This window comes from Euleptes europaea, chromosome 17 (genome assembly GCF_029931775.1).
Source record: "Euleptes europaea isolate rEulEur1 chromosome 17, rEulEur1.hap1, whole genome shotgun sequence".
Classification (NCBI taxonomy): domain Eukaryota; kingdom Metazoa; phylum Chordata; class Lepidosauria; order Squamata; family Sphaerodactylidae; genus Euleptes; species Euleptes europaea.
The window spans coordinates 49,169,885-49,190,607 of NC_079328.1; the positions used below are offsets into that span (position 1 = coordinate 49,169,885).

Consider the following 20,723-nt stretch of genomic DNA (forward strand, 5'->3'; position numbering starts at 1 on the left):
AGCTGGGTGACCTTGGGCAAGTCACAGTTCTATTAAGAGCTCTCTCAGCCTCACCTACCTCACAGGGTGTCTGTTGTGGGGAAGGGAAGGGAAGGTGATTGTAAGCCAGTTTGAGTCTCCCTTAAGTGGTAGGGAAAGTCGGCATATAAAAACCAACTCCCACTCCTTCTTCTCATCCGTCCATGGTGATGGGAAACAGGATGACATCTTCCAGCCCTACTCCTAAGATTAGATTCGAGTCCAGTAGCACCTTAGAGACCAACAAGATTTTAAGGTTTGAACTTTGGAGAGTCAAAGCTCCCTTGACCAGATAGCTTGACTCTCAAAAACTCCTGCCCCCAAAAATCTTGTTGGTCTCTAAGCTGCTACTGGGCTCGACTCCAGCTATTCTACTGTGGACCAACACGGCTACCCTCTGAAACACCTTCTGTCCTCTTTCATTAGCGATTGGGTGGGGCTAGAAAGTAATTAGATTGACTTGCTTGCTGATAAAGTGCTTTTCAGGTAGAATTTGATGTTCCATAGAACCTGTCCCGAGGCATTCACCCAACTAGCCCTTTCCAATGAAACTACTGTTCTCTGGCCCTATAAAGAAATAGCAAGGATGTGCCCTATTGTGGCATTTCCAAGTTAGACCCAACATTTCTGGGCCTGCTGAACCACTGGTTCCACCCATAATCTTTTTGCCTCCCCTGGTTTGCCTCTGTGAACCCTTGGAAACTTTCCACTGAGGCAGTGCGGGCAAAGATTCAGGCTGTCATCCATTGCGACGTCCAAGACTACAATCTTAAGCGAAGGAGGGTTCAGACTTCCTTTCCAGCCTGCAGAGCGCTGTGTAGACATGCGCTGCTGTCAGAATGATGAAGTGTTCATGCATCGTATAATCAGAAGTGCTCCTTTTTAGCACACTGCCCTCCTGGTTATGGCCCTTCAGATTCTACCCCCCCCCCCCATAAATTACATCCCCTTGAATCCAGGGGAGCAGGGGAGGCCTTAGCCCGTGACTTCACCCTTCCCTCTTGCCACTCATATTTGACAGGAGTCGGCTGTTTTGAATCCAGCAATAAATCTTTACATCTGTCTCCCACCCCGTTGGCAGCAACGGTGGAATCGCTCTCTTTCAGACACTTTGCGCCGTGTTAGATTTTAATATTGTGGTTAACCACAGAGATTTATACCATGCTGCAGATAAACTGAAAGGAATGCTGAAACTTTAAAAAAATGCAGACAAAGCTAGAAATGGGCTTGCTGTGGCTGGTTGGGCCATGTACAGAGACTAGGGTTGCCAACTCGGCATTGGGATATTCTTGGAGATTTGGGGGTGGAGCCTGGAGAAGGTGGGGTTAGGGGAGGGGAGGGAGTTCAACATCATGCCATGGAGCCCCACCCTCCAAAGCAGCCATTTTCTCCAGAGGAACTGATCTTCAGTCTGGAGATCAGTTGTAATTCCGGAAGATCTCCAGGCCCCACCTGGGCATTGGCAACCCTAACAGAGATCAGTGTAAAGGGCAAGATAGACAAGAAATGTGGAGAGCAGTAGGGGCTCTCCAGGAAAGCGCTTCTGGGTGGAAAGAAAGCAGCGTGAGTGACGGGCAGGAATCCGGCGGCTCTGGGAAACTTAGACCATACTATACCCTTTTGGGGGAGGGAGTTTCTGTTTATTGCTAAGCTCAAATCCGGAAGCACAGAGAGGTTCTACCAGATGTCCTTTTATTGGAACAGGCTGTAGCTGTGAGAATAGACGTTCTTCTGAGTCACACAGAACTCCTCACCATAAGTCAGAGGCTTGCAAGCTTCTGCTCTGATGTACAGCAGATGACCAGCTTCATGCATCTTCTACTCTGAGGGCACTAAAGCAGCTCAGTGGTAGAGTATCTGCTTAACACACAGACGGTCCCAGGTTCAATCCCTGGCATCTCCAGTTAAATGGATCAAGTAGGAGGTGATGTGAAAGACCTCTGCCTGAGACCCTGGAGAGCCAAATAGACAATACTGATCTTGATGGTCTGATTCAGTATAAGGCAGCTTCGTGTGTTCGTGTGTGTCTCAGCTGTTTCCCTTCCTGTACCAACCAGGAGGTACATGTTTTAGAGGAGGGACTACTGGTTGAGTGGTAGAGCATCTGCTTGGCATGCAGAAGGTCCCAGGTTCAATTCCCGGCATCTTCAGTAAGGATCAGGCAGTAGGTGATGTGAAAGACCCCTGCCTGAGACCCTGGAGAGCCCCTGCCTGTCTGAGGAGACAGTGCTGACCTTGATGTACCAAGGGTCTGACTCGGCATAAGGTAGCTTCATGTGCTTATGTGTTTGATGGAATAGCTGCCTCTGCCAAATGTGTTCCACAGCAGTTCTGGTTTCTCCGGGCACCACACGGTGCTTTCTTGAGTCCCCCCAAAGAGCAGATGTTAATAGGCGGCTGCCCGAAGACTGTTTGGTGGCCCCAGATTAGGAGCTGAAGGAGCGAATGTGCTTCTGTTGCACTGTGAAGAGTGGTTGTTCCCGGCACCAGTGCTTGCCCGCTTGGGCACAGGCGCTTGTTTGTTTTCCCAAGCCGATTGGGTCCTTTGCTTGCCAAAGCCCTAATGGCTCTTGACATGTGAAATTGCAGTAACAACCACACAAGGTTTGTTTTTCCTTCCCTCCCGCCCCGCTGAAATCGATTGAGGGGAAACAGCTTCCGCTTAAAAGCCAGCCCTTGGAAAAACGTTCACATCTGGCGAAATTCCGGGTAATTAACCCAGGGCTGGTGGAGCAGTGATTAATTTTAGTCTGCCATTTTCCCCACCCAAGCGAGTCTTTCCTCCCATGCGTTTGGGTGGCCCCCGTGGCTGCAGACAAACTGTTATTGTGAATATCCTTATTAGTAAAAGTGCATTGAAAAAGTAAAGCGAGTAACCAAATGACCGGGAGAATCATCACCAGGGGGAGGGGGGGATATGGAAATTTGTAGCAAGATGGCATTACTGGCAGGAGAACAAAGGGAAATGGGCAATAAGAAGAGTTGGTTTTTATATGTTGACTTTCTCTCCCACTTAAGGAAGAACCAAACCTTCTTACAACCACCTTCCCTTCCCCTCCCCACAACAGACACCCTGTGAGGTAGGTGGGGCTGAGAGAGCTGTAAGAGAGCTGTGACTGGCCCAAGGTCACCCAGCTGGCTTAGAAACAAATCCAGTTCACCAGATTAGCCTGTACTACTCATGTGGAGGAGTAGGGACTCATACCCGGTTCTACAGATTAGAGTCCACCGCTCCAAATAAGGCATTTCAAAGTCTGAGCTTAACTGGAGAATGAAGTGCTGCCAGTTTGAACTTCTCAGCCTTGCTGCAAGCGCTCACTCAGTGGGCCTATGACATGGGTTAAGGTTAGGGGCATCTGCCAGGACCCGTGGTTTCTGGCAGGGCCCACTGTCACTGACCCCCTGCTACCTTCATGCCCTTCCCTCACCCACTCACTTGCAAGAACCTCCTGTGCTCTGGGCGACCTGGGCTGCCCAGCACTACCAGCAAAAAGTGTGCGGGTGGTACAAGCAGCGCTCCTTCTTATCACAGCAGTGGCACTCCCACCCACACATACTGCCCACTGCCATTGAAGAAAGGGCGTGCAGGTGACAGGGAGCATGGGCTAGGGGAAGGGTTGCGAGCAGGAGGAAGCACAGGCAGAAGCAGGATACATGGATGGGTGCTGGTGGTGAGCAGAGTGGGGTGCTGAGCCAAGGGGAGGGGTTTTCATGGCTACTAGTAAAAATGGGTACTAGTCGTGATGCATACCTATTCTCTCCAGGATGAGAGGAGCAGGCCTATGATGTTAGGTGTCGTGGAACACAGGCAGGAAAATGCTGCTGCAATTGCCTTGTTTGTGGGCTTCCTGGAGGCACCTGGCTGGCCACTGTGTGAACAGACTGCTGGACTTGATGGACCTTGGTCCAATCCAGCGTGGCCTTTCTTATGTTCTTATGTTCATAAGGCCCCTCAAAACCTGGAACTGGGCCCTGCCTCTGTCTTGCCCTGTGGGCATCCCTGAGGCATATGTCCAGCTACCGTCGCAGGTGTTCAAGGCTAGGTGGGCCTTGGATCTGACGCAGCATGAGAATTCTTAACCTGAAGCCCTGCTGGAGTTCCTCCACGTCCAAGAGACAGCTGCAGATCAGGAAGCCCTCGGTTGGAATCTCACCTCTGACCTATGGCAAGCTGCACACTCTCTGCACTCTCTCTTGCAAGAGCAGGATATTAATACTCACCTACCGTACAGCACTGTTTGCGAGGTAATGATTATGAAGCTGTCTAAACATTTAAAAGCACTACACAAATAATATTATCCATAATCTAGAGCAGGGCTACCCCCGAGGGGCACGCTGGCGATTTTGCGGAGCACGCAGGGCCTATTCTCTGCCCACCACGAGAGGCAATGTCACTGGCAGCAGCAGTGGCATGGGAGAATCTTGGAGGCCTGGTTTATGCCCATTGTCAGCTCCTGGCATTGCCACTGAGGCTCGGCTGACTCACGCATATGGCCAGACGCATATGGCCAAATACAACTATCATCTCTATTCCCACCCTCTTTTGTTTCCCAGCATGCCGACACTTTCACAAGTAGACAGTGCATATTTTTCTGGCACCCTGGCCAGAAAAGGTTGCCTCCCCTGATCTGGAATGCCTTGCTCATGTGCCCAAGATGGCAGCCCTTAACCCACCCCCTCTGAATGGGCAACCAAGCCCTGCTGACGGGATAAAGCGTGGCGTGTTTGTTTGTCTTTTGTGCAGAGTGCGGATTCCCTCCAGTCGGCCATCCAGCCAGAAATGCAAATAGACCACGGGGCCATTCAGATCCAGTGAGCGGGAGCCGACGGGAGAAAAGCAGCCCCAGGTTGGCAGCCTCGGCCGGCAGCTCTGGAGTCCAGCTGAAGAGCGAGTTCCTGGCTTCTCAGCCTGAGGGAGGGTCTGACTGGCATCTCCTGTACATACAAGCGTGGCCCACCTCCGTGGATCTGGTTGTCTTGACCTACATGCACACCCGCTGATGAAGGCATGCCCAGAGCCCCTCGAACAGTGGCGGGAGCTGCCGTATTTTCACTCCAGGTGGAAAAGACTCCAAGTACATGAGGTTTAGCCATACTTTTTTTTTAAAGCAAATAATCTTGCAGGAGGTGGAACCTAGTTAAATTAAGTAATCAAGAAATTACAAGCAGATTCACATACCTTCCTTGCATTTGTTCTGTGACTCAGACTCCTGAAAGCGTGTAGATAACTTATTGGACGCATGGCTATCTCGTGGTACTTACCCCTCACCACACCAAAAGAATCAAGAGTGCAAATATATTTTGCTGATCAGAGAAGATTTTTTTTAACTTACTATGTTGTTTATAACAAAAAAAAAAGATGTATTTAAGAAAGAAGGAAAATGGGGGAAAGGTCCATTATTACAAACATTAGCTGTTTTGCTGGTGGTTTTTCTGTTTCAATATAATCAAAAAAGTATTTGCAAAAAAAATAAAAAAATTAAATGAAAAAACACCCTTACCAGAAAAGCCCAGCCCTTTATTTGTTTGTACCGTTGCTTAACTAGTTTTCTAAGGGGAAAGCTACTATTCAACACTGTAATTATGCATTTCTAAGGAAATAAAAGTGTATTTATGAACAGCGCCCTTCTCTGCTTCATCCTTTGATTAGAACCCCTTTGATGCATGTACATTTCCAGGTAGGGAGCCCTTGACTCATACATTAGCTTCAGGGTGAAATGATTTCACCCATCTGCTGTTGTGGTGTCAGTGTAGGGGGTGGGGGTTTAGGCTTTCCACCCCCACAGCAATGTGCAGCATCCAGGCTGCATCTTTTCTTGAACATCGAAAAATCAGGGGCGGGGAGGGGATGGCTCCGTGGAAGAGTCTTTGCTTTGCATGCAGAAGGTCTCTGGTTCAATCCCCGGTATCTACAATTAAAAAGGAACAGGCAATGCAAAAGACCTCTCCCCGGTTGTCAGCTACCTAATCTCAGAAGGTGGGGGCACCCGAAGCAGGCCCTCTGAAGATGACCATAGTGGTTGGGCAGAGTCATAAGGAAGTAGGCGGACTTCACACAAATGCTTCTGGGCAATCAACACCAAATACTACATTTTATTTGTTTATTTTTGTAGTTACACAAATGCTGAAAACTTGGAGCCCCTGGATACATTTACAGGGAACTGGCTCAATTTCCCAATATCAGAAATAATCCCTGTTGTCATACATGGAGCATCAATAATTGGCTTGGGACCCATTCAGACTGAAGTCACACTGCTTTGTCTGGATGTGTGTGTGGGGGTGGGAGAGAAGCAAAGGTTATTCCTGGGAAATCAAGCTTTGGACCCGGATGGGCATTTGTAACACGCTGGAATGAGCAAAGAGTTCGTTATAGGTGAAGCTCGTTCTTTAGAAAGCCCAATTTTGCAGCACAATCAATTAATGGTACTCAATACCCACTAAAGGCAACGGCAGAAATTTCACAGGGAGGAATGCAATTAGCCATTTACAACGCGGCAACAAGTGCCGGGTTAACACCCTTATTCTTGTAAAATAGCATCTTGGGGATTTTCAATAAAGTTGTCTTCCGCAGTATGGTAAATTTGGCTAGAAAGGGAAGGGAAAAACACACACACTTTTTCTCTCAGCTGCAGATATACACGGGAAATTGCAATCAAGGGGGAAATTTATTTGACTGAGGCAAAAATGTGTTCTGGGCTTGACAGTTCAGTTGTGGATTATTGTGTTTTCCCCCCTCTTCTACTGAGCTTAATAATAAATTAAAGGCTGGTAAATAGGAAGCTGGGCTGAACAAACATGAAAGATTGAAACCCTAAGCTGTGAGAAGGAAGATTTAAGAGGTGTAAGGCCTGCCAATTTTTCCAGACTTCCTGCATGACCTTGGGCTTCATCACTTACTTTTGAGACTCTGAATCCTCTTCTGTAAAATGGAAATAAGTGGGACTTTAAAAAATACCATATCCTGTTCCAAGAAAAGCCAGATTCTGCAACCAGACTAAGTCCTGTACATTAAAACTTTGTGAATATTTGCTGATATGGAGAAACTGCAGTTAAGAGAGAAAATTGTCACAGTTCAAGGCCAACAAAATAATTGTTTCCACACTCAACAAGTTTATAGAGTTCTGGGATGGAACAGAATAGATGTTCTCCACTGTATCACCTACAAATTATAATATTGTGGACCCTGTCGAAAAACAAGCACTCAAAGAATGGCCAGAGGGACCATCAACTCCCTAGTTTTTTTGTGATGGCCACTTTAGCCACCACCTTTAGACATCCCTGGAAAGGGACCTCTAACCTTCAGCCAGCATGAGCTGACAATGATTCCTTCCCAATGAGAGAGAAGGATATGTTGAGAGCCAGCGTGGTGTAGTGGTTAAGAGCGGTGGTTTGGAGTGGTGGACTCTGATCTGGAGAACTGGGTTTGATTCCCCACTCCTCCACATGAGCGGCAGAGGCTAATCTGGTGAACTGGGTTTGTTTCCCCACTCCTACACACTAAGCCATCTGGGTGACCTTGGATAAGTTACAGCTCTGTTAGAGCTCTCTCAGCCCCACCCACCTCACAGGGTGTCTGTTGTGGGGAAAGGAAGGAAAGGTGATTGTAAGCCGGTTTGAGTCTCCCTTAAGTGGTAGAGAAAGTCAACATATAAAAGCCAACTCCTCCTCCTCTTCCTCCAAACCCTCTTGTCCTGTTGCACTACATGTGCCAAGTCTTCATTTGAGATTTCCTTGGGATAAGAATATAGGAAGTACTCTGCTGGATGATCTCCATATTCCATCTTGATCGGCTTCTTGTGTCTAATCACCGTCAGCAAGATTAGATATCTAGGAAGCCCACAAAGCAGAGCATCAAAGATTCTTCCACGGCTGTCACTGCCTCAACCTGGGGTCTTCATTTAGCCATTGCAGCTAATAGCCATTAATAGACCGCTCCTCCATTAATCCAGTTTTAAAGTCATCTAAGATAGTGGTCTCCCAGATCTGGATAGCCCAGACTAGCCCAATCTCATCAGATCTCGGAAGCTAAGCAGGGTCAGCCCTGGTTGGATGGGGACCACCAAGAAATTCCAGGATTTCTACGCAGAGGCAGGCAATGGCAAACCACCTCTGAATGTCTCTTGCCTTGAAAACCCTACGAGGGGTGTGACTTCACAGCTCTTTCTACCACCAAATCAGTAAGTTGCCCTGATCTGGACGACCCGGTCTAGTCAGTTCTCAGACGCTAAGCGGGATCAGCCCTGCTTTGAACTTGGATAGGAGACTACCAAGGCAATCCAGGGTTGCTACGCAGAGGCAGGCAATGGCAAGCCACCTGTGAACTTCTCTTGCTTTGAAAACCCTCCAGAAGTCAGCTGCGACTTGACAGCACTTCCCACCACCAAGCTAGTGGTCACCACTACATCATGTGGCAGACAGTTATTTTGTATTGACCTATCTAAAACGATTATACTGATGGTTCCTGAGGTGACTTTTAAATCTCAGTCAGTACAATAGAGTTCTTCTAAAATCATATTCCAACTCCATGAAGAACAGTAATCAAACTTTAAAAGGAGTTGAACCATTAGCTGGCCATGGGCCCGCAAGTTGAGAGAGCCTTGGTAAAAAGCCACAATAAGAGCAGTACCCAAAATAATTTACCAACCACAGCTGTACAAGATGCAATTCCGCAGGGCCTGTAAGATGGAGATGTTCCACCGGGCCTACGGTTGAGGCAGCAATGGTTTCTATCGGAGCTGGCCTCCCTTCCCCTCTCTCCCTTTCCCCTATTTATCTGGGTTGATGTGATTGGGGATCCTGACTGTTCCCCTTGGACTGGTCGCCTACCTCTGCGAAGAAATTGAAAATGTGGCGCCAGTTCTGGACTTAGTTTTATGAAGTATGGTTTTAATTGTAGAACTATGTTAGTATTTTAATGTGCATGGATTGTGTTGGAATGATGTTGATGTGAGCCGCTCTGAGCCTGGCCTTGGCTGGGATAGAGCGGGGTATAAATTCAATAAAATAAAAATAAATGAAATAAAATGAGAAATATTAAGACGAATAAATGATGTAAAACAGTAAAGACATTGAAATTCCAAGGAAGTAAAAGGTGCTAAGGGGTTACAGGCAAATCAGGAGAGAGCCTGTGTAAAGAGGTTTTTTTTTTAATCACCTGGCACCAAAAGCTCAAAACACTCTGCACCAGCCAACAGATCTGGAAGGACTTCAGAGCATTGGCCCCACAGCAGAGAAGGCCCTGCCTTTGTGGCCACTCCCCTTTTTGAGACAGGGCAACCGGAGTTGAGCATTGTGCGCTGAATACAGTCACAAAACAGATTCATGTAAAGACATTATGATTCTGGAGAGGCACCCTGGAGTTTTCTTGAGTGCTGAGGATCAACCCCACAACACATAAGGTACTATGAAAGAATGCTTCTCAAGTACTTATGGAGTCCCTGTCCAGGGCCAAAGCCAGGCCTTTTAGATAAGTACTGGGGCTCGAGCCCATTTCCCGTGGCTCATCATAAACCACTCTGGAAAGTAAAGCGGTGTTCTCTTTTATTTCCTGCAAAAACCTGGCCTCTAAAAAAGAATCTTGCTTTGAACCTGAGACACGCTCACGGGGGCTTCCTGAAGAGGCAGAAAGCTCTTGGATGCCAGCCAACATCACCTCCTCTGTGGAACATAAATGAAACTTCATCTCCTGAGCACACCTGAACCTCCTTCAGCCTCTGATTTTGTCACACCAGATTTGGTTGCCTCCTGATTGTTCTTTCTCCAAGGCTGCCTTGTTTACCCCCCCCCCCCTTGACCCATTAAACTCAATCTTTTTATGCTAACAAACAATCATCACAGGCTGGATATTGTTGGATTTTTTTTTTTTAATGGAAACTTCTTCCTTTAACTGAAAGTGATCAGCTAGAGACATACCCCAAAATGAGCACTTTCCTTGCTTGGCTTATTTAACGGCTGGGGTAAAAGCCATACACCAGAAAAACGGGGCATGCTCTCTGACAGAAAGATGCAGCAAGAGACCAAAGGTGTGGCGCTCCTAACGGAAATTAGGAAAATTGGTCCTGAGGACTATCACCAAGGCCCTGAATCAGCCCGTGAGAAGTGGCCCGCAGGCATTTTGAAACATACTTTTCAGAACTGGAGTGCAGAGCTCTGGCCTTGTAGTGTGTGTTTTGTAGATGTGAGCTTGCAAAACAAATGTCCTTCCACCTGCCTCTCCCCTCTGCGGGCATGGCCTTTAGGAATCTTTAGGATGACGTTTCTTGGTTCCTTCCAGCAGGAGGAGGGTTAAAGCCCGGAGAGGGTGGGGAGGGAATCCCTGCTTGGAACTTGAGACTTTCCAGCTGAGCGGAGGATGGAGACGTCATGCTCATCACTGCCGCTCTCAGCTCCCATGTCAAAGGAAGTCCAGGGAAGGAGCATCAAGAGCTGCCGCGCCACTGAGAATAGAGATATGTAATGCCATCACTTCCGACTCGGGTAAGTACAGAGAAGCGTTCCAAAAGTTTTGAACTCTTTTCGGGGCTGGCCACTGAACCAGAGAGGAAATTTTTGAAATGGAGGGGCTGCTTTTTGGGTACCAGAGGCTCAAGCCCCTGTCTGCATGCAAAGGTTCTGTGCAAACGCTGCTTGGTTAGAAACCGCTGAATTTTAAGTCCAAGAATTATTGTGGGATTGTAATCAGCTATACGTGCAAACCTGCCAAGAAACTGGAAAGGAGGGGGAGGAATTATTTGTTCCATAGAATAATCTGATCTCGGTGAGTGTTGAGGCGGCTTCTGAAAGAGTATGGAATTTGGCTCGGGCAGATGCCTGCTTCAGTAAAATGCATCTTGGCTAACCTACGTATTGGGATGCTGTGACTTTAGGCTCAACACTGTGCGATCTGGAAAACAAAATACTGTTTTCCCAGAAGGGGAGTGATGGTAACACCCCCTGTTAGGGTTACCAGGTCCCCCCCAGCCACTGGTAGGGGATGGGGGCGGTAGGGTTGCCCGATCCAGGTTGAGAAACACCTGGAGATTTGGGGATGGAGGACAGGGACCTCAGTGGGGTTCAATTAGGGTTGCCAACCTCCAGGTACTAGCTGGAGATCTCCTGTTATTACAAGTGATCTCCAGCCGATAGAGATCAGTTCACCTGGAGAAAGTGGCTGCTTTGGCAATTGGACTCTGTCGCATTGAAGTCCCTCCCCTCCCCAAACCCCGCCCTCCTCAGGCTCCACCCAAACAACTTCCCGCCATTGGCGAAGAGGGACCTGGCAACCCTAGGTACAATGCCATCGAGTCCACCCTCCAAAGCAGCCATTTTCTCCAAGGGAACTGAACTCTGTAGTCTGGAGATGAACTGTAATTTCGGGGGATCCTCAAGTCCCACTTGGAGGCTGGCATTCCTACCCCCTGTTCAACCCATGAAGAGGGCCCTTGAAAAATCATGGCTTCTGTACCAAGGAAGGGGGCATAGAGAATTGCAAGGGGGTGCTAAGCAGCATCCATACTGTTAGCATAACCTTTTCATCAACGAATGGATGTTTACATGCCCGTATTTTACACTTTCAACATGATTTTGTTCATTGACAGCCATGCTTCAGATCATAAAGTAGTAGAAAAGAGCAAGAGTCCAGCAGCACCTTGCTCTTTTCTACTACTGCAGACAGACTAACACGGCTACCCACTGTGAATTATCTTCAGATCATAAACTTAGGCTTTGTGTTTGTTCTCCAGAATGAGTACCTTTTGCTTGGTTCAGGTTGCAGGGGTGCAAGATATCAAGCTACACAAGACTCTTCCTCAGGCTCCACATTCAGGGGAAGGGGAGAGAAGGGAAAACACGTACATTTTCAGTGTCTGGTGTTGGTGATGTTTGATCATGTTTGCCATTTCCGTGGGCCATTCCAAAGGCCTGCAGTTGCTCTGGGCAGTGAATTAGTGCTGGGTAAAGAATCCAGCCTGCTGGGAATCTGAGCTTTCATTTTTTGAAAACAAGTTTCTATCCCTGAAGGCAGCAAGAATACACTAAGAAGGAGCGTGAGCAATGCATGGTGAAACCTCAGATCCAAGTATGGGGAGTGAGCAGGAGAGAGGGCCTCATTCTGTGCTCCTTCAAAAGACTAGCAGAAGTGGAATGAGTAGAAGCACGCTTGCATGCTCAGTGTAGGCTTGGATGGCCACACTGGCTGGTTATCTGCCTGTGATTTGACTGCAGTTGATCGTTGCCTGATATTCCCTGAAGGCAAGGTAGGCAGCAACTCCCCTGCTAAATCTCATTCAGGGGGGAGGGACATTTGTTGGCAGTAGGGTTGCCAACTTCCAGGTGGGGGCTGGAGATCTCCCAGGATTACAACTGATCCACAGGTGACAGAGATCAGTTCCCCTGGAGAAAATGGCAGCGCTGGAGAGTGGACTCTCTGGCATTATACTTGGCTGGGGTCCTTCCCCTCTCCAGTCTCCATCCTCTCCAGGCTCCACTCCCCAAATCTCCAGGAATTGCCTAGGTAGGAGTTAGCAACTCTATGGGGCAGGGTTGCTTGCCCCTGAGGCCAGCACCAGTCACGGGGGCCGGTCTAACAGCTTCTCCCTCTGGCCATCTGAACACATACATGAACACATGAAGCTGCTTTCTACTGAGTCAGACCCTTTGTCCATCAAAGGCAGAATGGACTACTCAAACTGGCAGCGGCTCTCCAGGATCTCAGGCTGAGGTCTTTTGCATCACCTACTTGCCTAGTCCCTTTAACTGGAGATGCCGGGGATTGAACCTGGGACCTTCTGCATGCCAAGCAGATGCTCTGCCACTGAGCCACGTCCCCTTCCCCCATAACCACTGGGCAGTAATCAGCAGCAAAACCAGTTTTAAAAGTGCATTCCTGTATCTCGCAAAAAAAAAGGTTGACAGTTTTTTAAATTATCACAAGCATCAGATCTACCTAAGATTAAAAGAGTATTTTTGTTGTTCTGATCCATGAATTAAAAATAACAATATCTAACAATATTAGACTGGTTAGTGCAGTATAACCTTTTCTGGCCTGTCAAATGCCCAACGTTGATTCACTTTTCTTGGTACAGATCCCCCCCCCCCCCCGCTTTTTTGTGTGAAGTGCAGAGTGTACTTTGCTTCTGGATTTCAGGAAAGAGGAATCGAGCAGGGCAGCCAATTCATTGGGCGAAAGACTGGCTCTGACACCTTCCAAATTGCGTTGGTTGAGTGTGGATTCTCAGCTAAAGTTGTACACAAACTTCTGAAGCAGAGGGCGGTAACTGTAGCGCCTGCCCACACACACGCACATGGACACCCACTCCCTCAGCTTTGCCACCCAGCTTTCGGTGGTGATGACATATCTGTATTGTGGCTCTTGCATCCACTTGAAAGGATGGATGTTTTAGATGTAAACTCTCCGGAGAAAGCAAAAGAATCATGCACATTTGTGGTGTCGGTGCTTCAGAGAAGTGCAGGAGCTCAAGATAGCCTGGATGTTGTGTTGTGTAACCTGGAAGGCCCTCCCCTTTTATCCTTAGTGGGTTGTGGCAAGGGGCCATGGCTCAGTGGCGGAGCATCTTCTTGGCATGCCAGAGGTCCCAAGGTCAATCCTTGGCATCTCCAGTTAAAAGGACCGAGCAGTAGGTGAAGTAAAACACTCAAGCTGAAACCCTGGAGAGCTGCTGCCAGTCTGATTAGCCAACAGTGACTTTGATGGACCAAGGGTCTGCTTCAGTATAAACCAACTTCATGTGTTTTGTGATGGTTATTTAGGCAGCTTTTAGATCCCACAATAAACTGTGATTTATGCAGCTAACTGGTGCTGACCAGATGCAAATAAAAGCTTTGTGCATAAACCTCCATTTTTTGGCTTCTCGTTTCTTCTCCACAGAGAGAACATTCTCCTTAATGTTGCCATCTCTGGGCCCAGGTAGCCCACAAGGGGCACCGCTGCTCAAGAAACTGTGAGTGTAGGCACCGCAGCAAACCACCATCACTTGCAAAGCTTTCGTTTGAAATCCTGGCCAAGTGACGTCACAATTCGCCAGGGTTTAGTCAAACTTGGGTTTGCACACCATAGTGATCATGATCCCTGTATGCGCCACAGTGGCAAGGAAAAGCCCATCTTGTGCATGCTCAGAGGACTGTTTTATTATTGCCTTGCATGTTCTGAGGTGCTGGTTCATGCGCTAGGCTTTGGTGAACTTTCACTGAATCCCAGTTTTGGATGAGCTGTTTTCTCACTGGTCTGATGATCCTCAGGAATTATTACATCTTTCATTAATAATTCTCTAGAGTTTTTAAAGAAAGGTACTTTAATCTAGGACCAGTTTTGTACTGGTGTACTTAAATTAGTCCAGTCACTTTGATTTGGGGACGAGTATTAGAAAAGCAAGTGGTAAGGCCTGGTGTGTTGTTATTCTTTCCAATTCCCCCATTAAGCCTTTAAGTGTGAGGGTGCTGAGTTAAGAACATAAGACCATAAGAAAAGCCCTGCTGGATCAGATCCAGGCCCATCAAGTCCAGCAGTCTGTTCACACAGTGGCCAATCAGGTGCCTCTAGGAAGCCCACAAACAAGACGAGATGACTGCAGCAGCATTATCCTGCCTGTGTTCCACAGCGCCTAATACATTCGGCATGCTCCTCTGATCCTGGAGAGAATAGGTATGCATCATGACTAGTATCCATTTTTACTAGTAGCCATGAATACCCCTCTCCTCCATGAACATGTCCACTCCCCTCTTAAAGCCTTCCAAGGTGGCAGCCTTCACCACATCCTGGGGCAGGGAGTTGTTCCACAATTTAATTATGCATTTCGCTGGACTCCTGCACCAGATTTACCAAAAAATAATAATTTATTAAATAATAGATTAATATAGATGTTGAGCGGTGGATTCAAATCTGGAGAACCGGATTTGATTCCCCACTCCTCCACAGGAAGCCTGCTGGGTGACCTTGGGCCAGTCACAGTTCTCTCTGAACTCTCTCAGCCCACGCGGAGGCAGGCAATGGCAAACCACCTCTGAATATCTCTTGCCTTGAAAACCCTACGGGGTCACCATAAGTCAGCTGTGACTTGACTGCACACACACACACACTTCTTTAAAATAACTAATAAATTACAAATTAAACAATTTATTTTTGAAATTTGCACCTTGTCCCCAAAACTGCCCCCTAGCAACGCCCCCTGGCCTTCACTGGGACCTGAGCAAGAGGCTTTCATGCTCTCTCCAGAGCATCTGAATTCTTCATTCCAAGAGCTGGAACCCTTATCTCTGTGATGTGTGTCTGTGTGAGAATGCATTTTTCTTCCCTCCCTCCCCCCTCCCTAATTCTGCTTTTGTTAAGTACAGTTTTCCATTCCACAGCTGGGAGACAGACTTAATGGGACAGTCATATTTTCCTAGCATAAATGTCTTCTTTTTTTTCTTCTTCCCCCAACCCTCCTTGAAAAACCATAAATTCCAGTGGTGTGTTTCTGAAAAAAGGCCGTGTCAAGCCAGGTAGATTTATGAGCTTGTGGGTCATCTCCGTGAGGTCCTCCTTGCGGCAAGATGACAGCCCACTGGGGGATCCGGTGAGATGTTGCGGGCAACGGCGAAGCAAGAGGCAGGAAGCCTTGCTCTGCAAACGCCACAAATCCTCAGGGTTTATTCTCGGTCTTAGTGCTTACTGAGCAAAATTGTTTACATCCCAGCCTTCCAGGCTAAGATGGTTCTTCAGGGCAGTTTGTAGCAAAACTCAAAACAACAATGCATCCAAAACAGCCAGTACAAAAAGGAGGCATCTTCAGAACAATAAGCTAAAACATCAGCTACAAATTATCCTCCAAAAGTACTACCTTTCACTTTGTGGCCAAACACCAGCAGCCGAGGGGTCAAAGGCACACGTCCCTCGGCAGGATGTTCCACAGCCTTGGTGCTGCTGCAGAGAAGGCCCGGTTGTGTGCCCCCATCCACCACACTTCAGGATGTGAGAGATGGCCTCTTGTCTGGAGAGGCTCACCTTGGAGACGGCGGGTCTTGAGAGGTCTTGGGCCCAGAAAGTGATTGGTAGATGGGGCAGATGGTGCGTACGATGGGCGTGCCAGCACCCTACCAACCGCATTCGGGACCAGTTGTGGTCTCCTAGTAGCCTTCAAAGCCAGCTCCACACACACAGCCCTACAGTAATGTAATCCATATGCCTCTAAGGTATCCTTTGCATTAATCCTTGACATGGTGTCAGAAGCATAGGATGTCCTATCTGCTTTGCATTGGTCAACTGGGTGGTGGATACCACACTTCTATGGCAAGCAGATGGCCATCTGTTGGCCAAACACATCGGTTACCTAGACTCTCTCCTTGTGCTACCCTTCCTCATATAGAGGATGGTGCAGAATTGTTTTCTGTTGCCCCAGAAGGTTGGACCAGAGCCAATGGGTTGAAATTAAATCAAAAGAGTTTCCATCTAAACATTAGGAAGAATTTTCTAACAGTCAGAGCGGTTCCTCAGTGGAACAGGCTTCCTTGGGAGGTGGTAAGCGCTCCTTCCCTGGAGGTTTTTAAGCAGAGGCTAGATGGCCATCTGTCAGCAGTGCTGATTCTATGACCTTAGGCAGTTCATGAGAGGGAGGGCATCTTGGCCATCTTCTGGGCATGGAGTAGGGGTCGCTGGGGTGTGTGGGGGAGGTAGTTGTGAAATTCCTGCATTGGCAGGGGTTGGACTAGATGACCCTGGTGGTCCCTTCCAACTCTATGATTCTATGATTCCTCAAGCGGCTTTGGGAGGGAAAGGGTAGTTTACTATAGGCAGAAGTAGGAACTCAGCTCTCCGTTGCCAGTCTTCCCCAGAGAGTTGGTTGGCTTATGACAGACAATTTGGACTATGGTTTCTCCACAGCCAATTGAGAGTGTGTGTGGATTCTTTCTCAGGGTCTATTCAAAAGAAAATGTTCAGGCAGGAGGTAGCAGCAAGAGGGTAGCCCATGACATGCTGGGTTCTTTGGGGGATGTTGGATTGGGCTGTCAGTTCACGTTAGGATGTATTCCTTGTCTGGGGCTTCCCAAATGGGCTTGAAACTTAAATGCATGCCTGGTTCACACTGGGCAGTGTTTTTGTGCGAGTACAAATTTTTCTGCTGCCTTTGCATGTTTTGTGTGCAATGGCCACAACCCTGCAGAGGCAGGCATGCTGAAGCCCAGAGGAATCAATAGCTGTGGCTTATTGACCCATGAGGGCTTCCTTGACAGACCGCTTCCGTATTTTTCTGATATTAAAATGATATAATAAGTTCCTACTTGGGACGACCAAGGCTCAGGAGGACTGAATTGGAGGAGTGAACTGGAAGGAACTCAGCAGCACTTGAGCTGATACTTGGTGAAAGATCTCGAGAGAGTTGAATAAGAACTGGACAATTATTCTTCTCGTAAGCCCTTGAGAAAGTTTAAAATTTCTGCTTTTTGTGCTTTGTATATTGCCTGGGGCTTGCCTGCATGTGGAGAAGGCAAAATGAATCCATTTCATGGGTTAGTCATGGTGGAAATTTCATCAGATGTTAGTGGTTTCATATGAACCGAGGGGGAGAAATCCCGTAAAAGAGCATTCCTAATGATCATGCAGCAGGCAAACAGTTCTCAATGGCTGTGCATTAAAACCTGATAGGGCCTACTGTGCATATAGTGATGCCTGTTTCTGGTGAGGATGAAACCACGCAAGCAGCAAGCAGAGTCTGTTTGTATGTGTTTGTGATGTATTAAACCTGCACACAAATTACTCTCCTGACTTTTGAGCTCAGGAAAGCCTGGCTGGTGGACCGGATTTCTGGTTTATGTGCCATACGTTCTGGGCAACTGGACAAAAAAATATTCTTTGTTCTGGACTGGATGATGACCATAACTAGAAAGCTTGCTTTTCTGTCTGTGTGGTGAATCCAGTGGAGATCCACTAAATTCCAAGCTCGCATGTTGAATCTGGTTACTGGAGGAATGATGCCGGAATAGTCTTTTGTGTGTCAAAACTTCTGAGTGACCACAAAACATAGAAAGATGGTAATTCTTAGCTGCATCGGCCCGTCATGGTGCCTTCTGGACCAGTCCTTTCCACCGGTATTGGGGTGTTTCTGGAAGATGTATTTTTCTTCTTTAGAGAGACTGGCCATGTTAGAAAGATGCCGGATTGTCTTTTCCCATCCATATGGGCCGGCTTCTGTTCCCTGGCTCTCCCCTATAACCTTATAAAGTGGTCAGTGTGAACAGAGTGGTGGAGGCCTCAACCATGTGGGTTGGACAGGGTATTTGCCTTCTTTCGCTCTTTACAAAATGAAACATTTGATTGGTTTAGGTATGCATCATGGCCAAGGGTGGCGAAAACCTTTCTTGGCTGGTTCACAACAATTCGGCACATTTTTTTTCTTTTTCTTTTTGCCTCATAGCCGATTTTCACGGTTTTAACAAGCGTTCTGTTCCCTGAAGGATAAATTGACTACCTTCCAATCTGTTGCTTTCCCTAAATGCTGACCCAAAATTTGTTTGTGCAGCCGTCTCTGGGCCTGCTTGCTCAAAAGCCGCTTTCCCCCACGACCTGGCACTCGGATCCACGTTCAGCACCAGAACCCGGCCCTGGGACATGTTATGAGAAATGCTGCTAAAGAGGAAAATTCCACGGGGCGTATCCAAACGTTTTGGGGAGCGTTCATAGGCTGGTGCTTCTCTAGAAGGAAACTCTTCAATCCTCTGCATATTGTTGGGCTTGACTGAAACATGGCACTGGCTGAGGGAGGGGCCGTGGCTCAGTGGTAGAGCATCTGCTTGGCATGCAGAAGGTCCCAGGTTCAATCCCGGCATCTCCAGTTAAAGGGACCAGGCGAGTAGGTGATGTGAAAGACCCCTGCCTGAGACCCTGGAGAGCTGCTGCCGGTCTGAGTAGATAAGACTGACTTTGATGGACCAGGGGTCTGATTCAGGAGAAGGCAGCTTCATGTGTTCATGAGGTGTGGCACCCACTGGGGGGGTCTTTGCACTCACCTACCGTGTAGCTATGTTGCCCAAGTAGAATGAACAAGAGCTGGGCAGGAGCCTCCAGTGGCTAGACTCTTTAGTTCACGAGAGAATTCTGTCTTGATTTCTGTCCCAGGCCAGGCCTGCTTTGTGTTTGCAAGTCTGATTAGAAACTTGGTGAGGTGCAAAGACTGACTGCATTTGAGAGGGATCCCGGCCACCTTGGAGACAATAATTTCCAAAATGGGATCGTGCTGTTGGCTGACAGAACTTCTGTTATGGACCCCGTTCCCTGTAAAGCAGATGATGGACGAGCTCATTCATGAGATGTTGGGTTCTCACACCGCTTTGCCAGGGCGTTGGGTGGGGAGATGCAGACAGTCTCTGGGATTTTAAATGGAAAAGACTTCTAAATGCACTCTTAATCAGAGACAGCTGCTAGCAAACTGCAGATTAGAAAGCATTAATAAGTATCCGCAGGGGGTTGCGGTCGAGGGCCATCCTTCCATCGCTGCCTGGCCAAGCTGTTCCTCCACCTGATTGGATCGGTGCAGCTTGCAGATAGCTTTCAGCAAACGGGAGGCCTCGTGGTGACCTGGGGCTCAGGGGTTGCATCCAGAGTGAGTCAGCACCGGTCCTGAGGGTGGGTTTTGATCAAGCATGCAAGATCTCCTTGTTCTTGTCAAGAGAAGAGCTCCGGCCCCCTAACGTGCGAAGTTCAGCCTCTTGGCTGCTGGCTTTGTTTTCTGGGTTGTGACCACATGGCCGGCCACCAGACACGCATTCTCCCCGGCTCTTTACGCCAACCTTCCTCCAAACCTGAGAGCAAAGGCAGGTTTTATTGGCACTCCTGTCCAAGTGTTCCCTGGGGCTTTTGACGGCCGCCCTCCCTCCGCACGCAAAGCCTCCCACCTGGCGCTCTGAATGGAGCAGCCGGCATCCACGGAGGCAGCCAGATGGCCCACGGCTGCTCCCAATGGGATGAGCGCGCCAGGAAGAGGGGATGAAGGGAAGCCACCTGCATGACGGGTCCCGTTTGCAAAATAGAAGCTCCTTTCCCATAGCGAACCACAAGATGCTTTGGCATCCAGGAGGAAGGAAAGTTCAGACTGTGAAGACCCAGGAGTCAGATGTCCTAGTTCCTGATGATGAGGAATTTCAAGGAGAATTCCGCTGGCTTGCAGGGTGCAATCCTGGCCTTGCTCGGGGGTCCTTGAACTGCAGAAGGGGAAAGAGTGCATTCTGGAGGGGCTGTGGCTCAGAGGGAGAGTGTTTGGCAGTGGAATCAGCTACCTAGGGAGGTGGCGAGGTCCCCCTCACTGGCAGTCTTTAAGCAGAGGCTGGACAAGCACTTGCCAGGGATGCTCTAGGCTGATCCTGCATTGAGCAGGGGGTTGGACTAGATGGCCTGTATGGCCCCTTCCAACTATATGATTCTATTCTATTCATCTGCTTGGCATGCAGAAGGTCTTGGGTTCAATCCCCAGCATCTCATTGAACACATGAAGCTGCCTTCTCCTGAATCAGACCCTTGGTCCATCAAAGTCAGTATTGTCTACTCAGACCGGCAGCGGCTCTCCAGAATCTCAGGCAGAGGTCTTTCATATCACCTACTTGCCTAGTCCCTTTAACTGGAGATGCCAAGGGTTGAACCTGGGACCTTCTGCATGCCAAGCAGATGGTCTACCACTGAGCCACGGCCCCTCCCAGTTTAAAGGATCAGGTAGAAGGTAATGTGAAAGACCCTTTTCTGT

The 20,723-nt window shown here is 48.2% G+C and overlaps 1 protein-coding gene across 2 annotated transcripts in view; it reads left to right on the plus strand.

Moving 5' to 3' along the window:
• Nucleotides 1–4,861, plus strand: part of BANP (BTG3 associated nuclear protein) — a 173,187-nt gene extending 168,326 nt beyond the window's left edge. For both annotated transcript variants that reach the window (XM_056862210.1, XM_056862211.1), the window contains exon 13: nucleotides 4,763–4,861. In XM_056862210.1, coding sequence (XP_056718188.1) covers nucleotides 4,763–4,834 — 72 coding nt within the window. In that variant the 3' untranslated portion in view covers nucleotides 4,835–4,861. The remainder of the gene's footprint in view (nucleotides 1–4,762) is intronic.
• Nucleotides 4,862–20,723: the final 15,862 nt, after the last annotated feature.